The sequence below is a fragment of the Elephantulus edwardii genome, unplaced genomic scaffold, assembly GCF_000299155.1.
Source record: "Elephantulus edwardii isolate Elephantulus edwardi_28Jun2011 unplaced genomic scaffold, EleEdw1.0 scaffold00209, whole genome shotgun sequence".
Taxonomy (NCBI): Eukaryota; Metazoa; Chordata; class Mammalia; order Macroscelidea; family Macroscelididae; genus Elephantulus; species Elephantulus edwardii.
The window spans coordinates 1,089,148-1,098,228 of record NW_006399959.1 but is presented as its reverse complement, the minus strand read 5'-3'; the positions used below and the strand labels follow the sequence as shown (position 1 = coordinate 1,098,228).

Sequence of the window (9,081 nt, the reverse complement as noted above, 5' to 3'; positions counted from 1 at the left end):
TGCATCTTGATTGCATGTTTGATCAAACTCCAATTGTAAAAGTTGGTAAAAATCTCCTATATCCTCTTCCTTGCCTCTGGTTGTTGGTTCATATATCTGAATGATAGTGCTATTCACTGGACTTCCTTGTATGCATATAGATATTATCCTGCCACTGACAATATTGTACTTCAAGTTGGATCTAGCAATGACTTTTTTAACTATGAAAGCAACTCCATTTTTCCTCAACTTTTCATCTCCAGAGTAATATATCATATGATCATCCGACTCAAAATGCCCCATCCCAGTCCGTCTCATCTCACCATTGCCTATGTCACTATTTATGCATTCCATTTCTTCCTTAACAATATCTAATTTTCCTATATTCATGGTTCTCATGGGACATTCCATGCCCCAGTCACTAGTGTCTGCTTACAACTGTTCCTCTTCCTTTGTATTTCCATACTTGAAAGCTCAACCTCAGTTGCCCTTTCTGTTATCTACATGTGTTTTGTTGTACATAGGGTTTTCAGAGGCCTGCTATTTCAGAAGTGGATGGCCAGTTCTTCTTCCTAGTCTGTCTTAATGTGAATGTTCAGATTTAGAGAAGTATCAGACAGATCAGCAAGTTAAAGGTATATCCCTTATTGTGGAATTAGCCATTAGTGTCAGTGTTTTCCCTGCCTTTAGCACACGTGTCTTTACCCACTTATTTCCCTGCTCCACCATCCACCAGGATACCCAACCACTTCTACCCACTCCCTTCACATCTATCTCCCATTGACCAGTCCTTGATCTAATAGCTTATATATGAATCTTCCTTGGCTTCTGTGATTCCAAACACATCAGCTTCTCATAGTTCCTTATGTTGGGACCAATGTCTCTGAAGTTTAGTCGTAATGTAATTTTTAAGTCTCTAGAAGGCTGGCTTGTCCAAAGAGATGCTTTAACATTTTTTTTTCTTTAGCATTCTTAAGTTAGAAAGTTTGTTACTCCTTTTGACTTGAGCAGAATGTCTTAGAAGCAAGGATGGTCAGCCTTGTTGTCACATGCTTTGCACATGTTATCAGGCGAGGCCAGTTCCTGGGCAATGATACTTTGCTTGGTAAAGTAGAAGGTCAGAGAAAAAGGAGACCCGCTGTGAGATGTCTTGTCCCAGAAGCGTCAGCAATGGTTTCAAACATAGCAGAGATTTCATGAGTACTTCAGGACTGGATAGTGTATCCTTCTGGTGTACATAGCACTGCTACAAGTCATAACTGACAGATGTCACCGACAACTTGAAAACATACCTCATGTGTTTAAGAACATAGTAAATATAACCATTTTGGGATTTTTTAAAAACAGACAATTTTTTGTGGCTTTCCTACAAAGCTTAGAACTTGTCTGGAGTATATCTTAAGAACTGTATTTTAGTTAAATGATTAGAGATCTTAAAGGAAAAAAACTAGCTTTTTTTCTAAAGCCATATGGTCTTATTGTTGTTATGTGTCATTGAGTCATCAACAACTTACAAGACCCTACATACAACAGGTCTGAACCCTGCCTTATCCTGAGCCAGTCTTTCATACTCCCAACACACCTAACCCCATTGCCCCAGTTACAGTGTCTATCCGTCTCATCCATCCTCTCCTGTTTTGTCCCTCCACCCTTCCAAACATGATGTCCTTCCCCAAGGACTGGTCCCTCCTGGCTAAATGCCCAAGTTATTTGCCAGTCAGTAGTGTCTGCTTACTAGTGTTCCTCCTCCTTTTTGTTACCAAATTCGAAGGCTCAGATTCAGGTGCCTTATCTGCTAGTTTACTTCAAGTGTGCTCTGTTGCTCATAGAGTTTTCAAAGACCTGTTATTTTTCAAATGCATGACCAGTCCTTCTTAAAAGCCATAGAACGTCTTCCCTGCCCCCCCCGCCCCCCGTGTTGAGTAGACCGTCATATATAAATCTAGTTGGTTTATTATTGTATTTGATCATATTATTCACATTCTGTGTTTCCTTATTATTTTCTGTTTCTGTATTCAGTTTATTATTGGAAGTGGTGTATTTAACAATTCATCTGTTATTGTTGAACAGTCTCTTTCTTCAGTGCAAACAAAGTTTGTTGATGTAGTTTGATTTAGGAATTTATCTTCTTGTGATCTTGCCTTCAAGGCATAAAGAATAAAATTAATTTTATTCTTTTATTCCCCATTATTTAGGGGAAATTTTATTACCTTAACAGTAAGTAAACTAAGTACTTATTTTATGTCATTTGACAGTAAAGCTTTAAAAACTTCTCATAAATTAACCCATGAAATCTTCAGTTGTAATATCAAGATTTTACTTAATATCTTGAACAAACTTTCCAGATTTCTTGGTTACATATTTTTCATAATGTAATCCTAGGAGTAAGTGGCATAAAAGAGCACACTTACAGTCAGATACACATAGCTTTCTATTGAACTTTTCTTTAATCTTCAATAATTTACAATATATCTTCAAGTTTAGCTTTTATTATCTATTGCTAGTATAACCAGACATTTCTATTTTAAGATAAAATAACCCTTGTACCTCTTGAAAAAAATTAACTTTCTCTATTTACTCTTCCTGCAGAGTTGTACAACTTCCTTTCAAGCCTTCTGCACCTTTTAAGAGTCATCCTCTTTTTTAATCTTGCTTCCAGGCTTTTCTCCTTTTTATCTTGGAATAGCTAGCCTCTTTTCTTGTACAACAAGATTACTATCTTGTCTTTCAGTGAACATTCTTTATTTAAAGTATTTAAAAACATAACCTTCCTCTTAAGTGACATAAAATGAAGAAAATTTATCAGAATGAATTCATTAGTATTAGTAATTTGTTGATTGTTGTTCTGTGCCATTGAGTCAGCTGTAACTCATAGCAACTCATAGTGTACAGCAGCTCTGAAGCCTGCCCTGTCCTGAGCCAGTCTCACTGACTCAAACACACCTACCCCCATTATCCTAGTTACTGTATTAATCCATCTCATATAGGTCTTCCTCTCCTGCACTATCCCTTCACCATTCCAAGCATGATATCCTTCTCCAAGAACAGAGCTCACAAATTCTAGCCTTCAAGGAGAAACTTGGTTTCACCCTCTCCAAGATAGACCTTTTTTGTTCTCTTTCTTGGTGGTCCATGTTATGTCCCGTACTCTTCTCCTCCAGAACATCAGTTCTTTTTCTGTCAACCTTAGTCACTATCCAGCTCTCTGATGCATAGCAAATAATTGTGAAGACCATGGCCTGGATCAGGTGCACCTTAGTCTCTAAACTCACATCTTTGCTTCCCAGTACTCTGGAAAGGTCCCTGACTGCAGAATTTCCTAGTGCAGTTCGTCCTTTCTGCTGGTGCCAGGAGTGTTGATTTTGAAGCTGAAAAAGCTGTAATTGTTAACACCTCAATCTCTTCTCTGTCATGGTGCTACCTGGTAGCCCATTGGTGAGAATTGTCTTCTTAATGTGCTTCAATCCATATTGAAGATTATATTCCTTGACCTTCTACAGCAAGCCCTTCAGGTTCTTCTCAGTTTCAGCAAGCAAGGTTGTAGCCTGTGCATATTGCAGATTGTTGATGAATCTTCATCCAATCCTGATGCTACATTCCTCCTCATACAGCCCAGCTTCCCAAATTATCTGTCCTGCATATAGATTGAAAAGGTATGGAGACAGGATGTATCCCTAATGTACTCCTTTTCTGATTTTGAACCATGCAGTGTCTCCTTGCTCTGTTCTGAGGATTGCTTCCTGGTACATGTATAGGTTTCACATGAGCACAATCCTGTATTCTGGGATTCCCATTCTCCGGAAGATTAGCCACAGTTTGTTGTGATCTACACAGTCACATGCTTTGGCATAGTCAATGAAACACAGATATTCCTCTGGTACTCATTGTTTTTGGCCAAGATTATTTGGCGTTGGTGATAATGTCTCTAGTATTAATGTCTCTGATATTAGGATTATTCTGATTATATAAATGCTTATTATTACACTAATGAGAACACTTTGGAGAAATATGGAAAGGTAGTTTAGTAGTCCATTGTTGTTTTTGTTATGTGCTGTCGAGTTGCCTGTGACTCATAGCAACCCTATGAACAGCCCTAAACCTGCTCTATCTTGTGCCAGTCTTACTGTCTCTGACACACCTACCCTCATTACCCTCGTCACTGATCCAATCCATCTCATTGAGGGTCTTCCTCTCTGACCTTCAAATGAATTATGATGCATAGTGACCCTATGAACAACAGATCTGAACCTTGGGCTATCCTGCCCCGATCCTCACTTTCTCAGATATACTAGAGCCCATTGCTATAGTCACTGTGTTAATCTATTTTATTGTGGGTCTTGCTGTTTTTTATGACTCTCCACCTTTCCCAGTCTTTCTCTCCCCTAACAACATGCCCAAAGTATGTGAGACAGAATTTAACCATCTTTGCCTTCAAGGAACAGCATCCTGACTGCCATTCATCAGAGATAAACTTGTTCTTTTGGCAACACATAGGCTATTCAATACTTTTCTCCAACAAAGACCTTGTTCCTTCTTTAGTCTTCCTTATTCATTGTCCAACTTTCAGATGCATAGAAAAATAACCATGGTGCAGTTTGATCTTTACACTGACATTGTTGCTTTTTAGAACTGTGGAGAGGTTCTTGATAACAGATTTCCCCAGTGCAACTTGTCTTTTGATTTCTTTCTTTTCTCTTTTTTGGTCTTTTGATTTCTTGACTGCTCCTACCACAGGTATGATTGTGGATCCAAGTAAGATTAAATCTTTGACAACTTCAGTCTTTTCTCCATCTGTCAAGATGTTGCCTGTTGATCCAATGGTGAGAATTTTTGTTTCCTTGATGTTGACATGCAATCCATGTTGAAATCTGTAGTCTTTGATCATCAAGCAAGGTTGCGTTATTTGCATAATGCAGGTTGTTGGTGAGTTTTCCTTCATTCCTGAGGCCACATTCTTTTTCATATAATTGAACTTTTCTAATTATTTGCTCAATATGCAGAATGAATAGGTACAGAGAAAGACCACAATCTTGACATTACCTTTTCTGATTTTAAGACTGTACAGTTCCCTTGTTCTATTTGGACAACTGGTCTGTGTATACGTTTTGCATGAATACAATTAATTAGTTTTGAGATTTCCATTTTCTCAGTGTTAGCCATAATTTTTTATTATCCGTACAGTCAAATACTTTTGCATAGTCAGTAAAATAAACATTTTTATGGTATTCTGTCCTTTAGCCAAGATCCATCTGACGTGAGCAATAGTGACATAGGCATTATGCCATGGCCTTGTCTGAATCCAACTTGAATTTTTTGCTGTTCTCTGCTGATGTGTAGTTCTAGTATGGGTTATATATGATTGCTAGATAATTTCAATGTTCTATTGCATTACCTTTTTTGGGAATGAAAACAGATATGGATTTCTTCCAGTTAGTTGACCAGGTAGCAGTCTCCCAAATTTCTTGATATCTGTTTGTTAAAACTTGTAAGTTAGTATTCCATCAATTCCTGGGCCCTTATTTTTTTATGATTTCCTTTACTGCACCTTGAACTTCTTCCTTCATTACCACTGGTTCTTGATCATACACTACTTCCTGAAATTGTCAGTCATTTCGTTTGGTACAGTACTGTATGTTATTTCCATCTTTTCATGGTTCCTACATCGTTCAATAGTTTGCCCACAGAATTTTTCAGTTTTATAACTCCAGACTTAAATTTGTTTTAAGTTCATTTAGCCCAAGAAATGTTAAATTGCTCTTCTTTTGATTTTCTTTCCCCCCCTTTTTTAAATTATTACTAATTTTAATGAAAGTTTACAGAGACTGTGGATTTCCATTTGTTCATTGTAGCACTTTTCTCCCTGACCAGCCCTCCCCCCTCCCCCCAGTTGCTCTTCTCTTTGAAAAGTAAAAGAAAAGTTATTTCACTGAAAAATTATTATACAGTCCCTCCCCACAAGTCTATCCACTGTGTAGCCTTGGTTCTGGACTCCTGTCATGACAATAATACCTAATGTATCCCTTTTAAACAGTTCTCTCCCTCATCTATTTCAATGCATAATTTATCCCAGCTTTCTCAGTCTCCTCCCAACCCCCATGTAAGTCCCGTTTTACAACAGTAGCACTAGCAGTATTTGTCCTTTTGTGACTGAGATATTTCATTCAGCACAATGTCCTCCAGCATCACCCATTTTGTATATTTCATGACTTCCTTGTTTTTCAATGCAGCACAGTATTCCATTGTGTGAATATACCACAGCTTCTCTATCCACTGATGGGCACTTAGGTTGTTTCCAACTCTTTGCTATTGTGAACAAAGCTGTGATAAACATGAGTGTGCATGTATCTTCTTGGGTGGTGGTTATGGTTTCTTTGGGGTTCTTCTCTTGATTTTCTAGCTCCAGCTCTTTACACATTTCATCTTAATATTTTGCTTTGTCTTCTTGAGCTGTCCTTTGAAATCTGTTAATCTCTTTCACATCAACATTTCTTCCCTTTGTTTTGGCCTCTACATTCTAGTACAATTTTTAGTCTTTTCTGATACCCATTTTGGCTTTTTTCCCCTTGTCTTTGTATTGACCATTTACTTTCTTCTTGTATGATGTCCTTGATGTCGTTCCATAACTTGTTTGGTCTTCAATCATTAGTGTTAAGTTCATCAGATCTTTTCTTGAGAATGTTCAGGTGACATTGACTCATGCTCCTATTTCAATTCTGTGACAGTCTGAATCTGTAGTTCATAAGGTGAGGTCCATAAGTATAGTCACCATGTGTGTTTTCATATATATATATAAATATAAATTTCAGTGAAAATTTACAGAGACTTTGGATTTCCATTCATTCATTGTTGCACTTTTCTCCCCTCCTAATCCTCCCCCCTAGTACACTACCCTCTTGGAAAAGTAACATGGGTTTGCATATACCTGATTGGATGTCAGTTATGGTCTCTTTGGGGTATATTCCCAGTAGTGGAATTGCTGGATCAAATGGTATCTCTATTTGCAACTTTTTGAGAAAGCGCCATACCGCCTTCCACAGTGATTGCACCAAAAGATACTTTCAATGAGTAAATCATTGTGCAAAATTCAGTCATTTCATCTCCAACATCAAACCAATACCATAAAAATAGATTTTTCCTGAGAGAGAAAAGAATTAAGAATTTTGGATGCTTTAGGAAAACATTGGCCACAGCCACCAGCTTGGTACAGATACAGCAGTGTAGTCACAGCGAGCTCTTGGAAGCCTGAGTCATGCCCAGCACCTGGAGTTTAAAATCCCCTTGGACAGGAGGATTCAGGTAGGGAGCTTGCATGTGCTTGCTCAGGTGTGGTGAACCGCATCTGAAATGCAGGTGGAAACTGCATATATGCTGGGGTTCCTATGGCCCATCACCTTCACAAGCTGGTCTCATAGAGCTGTGTGCACACAGGTGCAGTGTGATTTCCAGTCATCTGACTTGGGAAGCAGATTCTCCTTGCAACCTGTGTCATGTACCTTCTGGAGCCGGGAGCTTGGTGGCTGGGCCCTCAACTTGAGAGGCAGACTTGGGGAAGGGGTTGGAACTCCCTTCATGCAAGTTATTGTTGCGTAGATTTCAAGTTATGGTGATCCCAGATCTCTCCTGTGGGTTTGTGTCCTCAAGTCAACTCCAGCTCACAGCTGCCTCACGCTGGACCTGCCCACTAGGATTTTCTAGGCTCTGAGTCGTGGTAGGAGCAGATCTACCTCGTGGCTTCATTACCAAGAGATGTGGGTAACTTTAACCTTTGTGGGATGTCCAGTGCTTAGCCAGGGCACCACTTTAGCTCCTTGTGGGTTATGCCTTTATTGGCTCTGTGACCTCAGATAACCTGCATGACCTGTTGTGGCTCCGTTTTTTCACCTCTTAATTTCCCCAGTAAGGTTTTCCTAAGGGTTGAATTGATTAAGGTGCTGTGGTGGCACAGAGGTTAAGAAACTTGCCCACCAAAAGGTGAGTGGTTTGAACTTACTGGACACTCCTGTGAGAAATGATGAGGTAGTCTGCTCCATAAAGATTGATGGTCTTGGAAATCTTATGGACACGTCTGTCTGTCCTACAGGGGTACTAGGAGTTAGCATTGGCTCTAGGACAATGGATTAAAGTTTGAATGAGCGACATGTAAGAAGAAGGCTCCAGCCTTTGGTTAAGTCTGGTGATTCTTGTTCAGACCAGAAGCGTTGTTAGTGTCTGGTTCCTGTTGGTCTGTAGTGATCCAAAGAGAAAGGCAGTTGGAATAAGTGAACGTGCTGACCAGCCAGGTAATAACTCTGCTGCCTTGAGCAGGTCACCTCCATTGTGCTGGGCCTGGGAGCCATCCCTGGTGGGGACCAGGAGGTGCCATGTGGAGGCCTCTGACCTAGTTCTCTTTGCTGTTTGTGCTCAGGTGGCAGTGCCGCGGATAGCTCTGCAGGAGGCGAGGCTAGGCGCGAGGCAGGGGAGGACAAAGAGGGATTCCTTTCCAAACTTAAGAAAATGCTTACCTCCTGATAGTCCAGCTGAGGTAGGAACCACTTTCAGGTTTTGTTCTGTTTTCTCCTTTTTGTCCCTGTGAAAAGTTTCTTGTGGCCTCACCTAACCAGCACCAGCCCATCTGGCAGCAGGATGTGGTGTGGTGGCACAGCCAAGCACCCAGGGCCAGACAGTTTGTCTGTGACATGCATGCACCTGGGAAGTGAGTCTGGCTGGCCCAGGGTAAGCCAGGCTCCGCCACTAACTGGACATAACCCATTTTGGCAGCTTTACAGCTCACGGCCCTACCTCTGAAGATCACATCCCCCTCAGTGATGGAGTCAGGCCTAGAACTCAGACCCCTCAACTTCCCAGTGTCCAAGCCAGCTGTCCAGGAATTGTTGGCTTAGTATTGTGTGCAGCATAGGACAAAATTGAGACCTGTTGTTTTTAGGGTTGCTCTGAGTCGTATATCAGCTCAGTGGTACCTGTCAACAACTTCACATACTGCTTGGCCTTGATGGACAGAGGGTGGTGCTCGGAAGAGCTGGGTTAGGCACCCAGACTCCAGGTGAGGTCAGGGCAGGCCATCTGTTCACTGTGGTGGCTAAGACACCCTCAGTCCTGCCTGTC

At 40.5% G+C, this 9,081-nt stretch overlaps 1 protein-coding gene across 1 annotated transcript in view; it reads left to right on the top strand.

Annotated features, from left to right (window-relative positions):
• The window catches only part of DNAJA3 (DnaJ (Hsp40) homolog, subfamily A, member 3), a 51,699-nt gene extending 43,212 nt beyond the window's left edge, over positions 1-8,487 (top strand). Inside the window, exon 11 of the mRNA XM_006897426.1 lies at positions 8,384-8,487. Within this exon, the coding sequence (XP_006897488.1) occupies positions 8,384-8,487 (104 nt within the window). The remainder of the gene's footprint in view (positions 1-8,383) is intronic.
• The last annotated feature ends 594 nt before the right edge of the window (positions 8,488-9,081 follow it).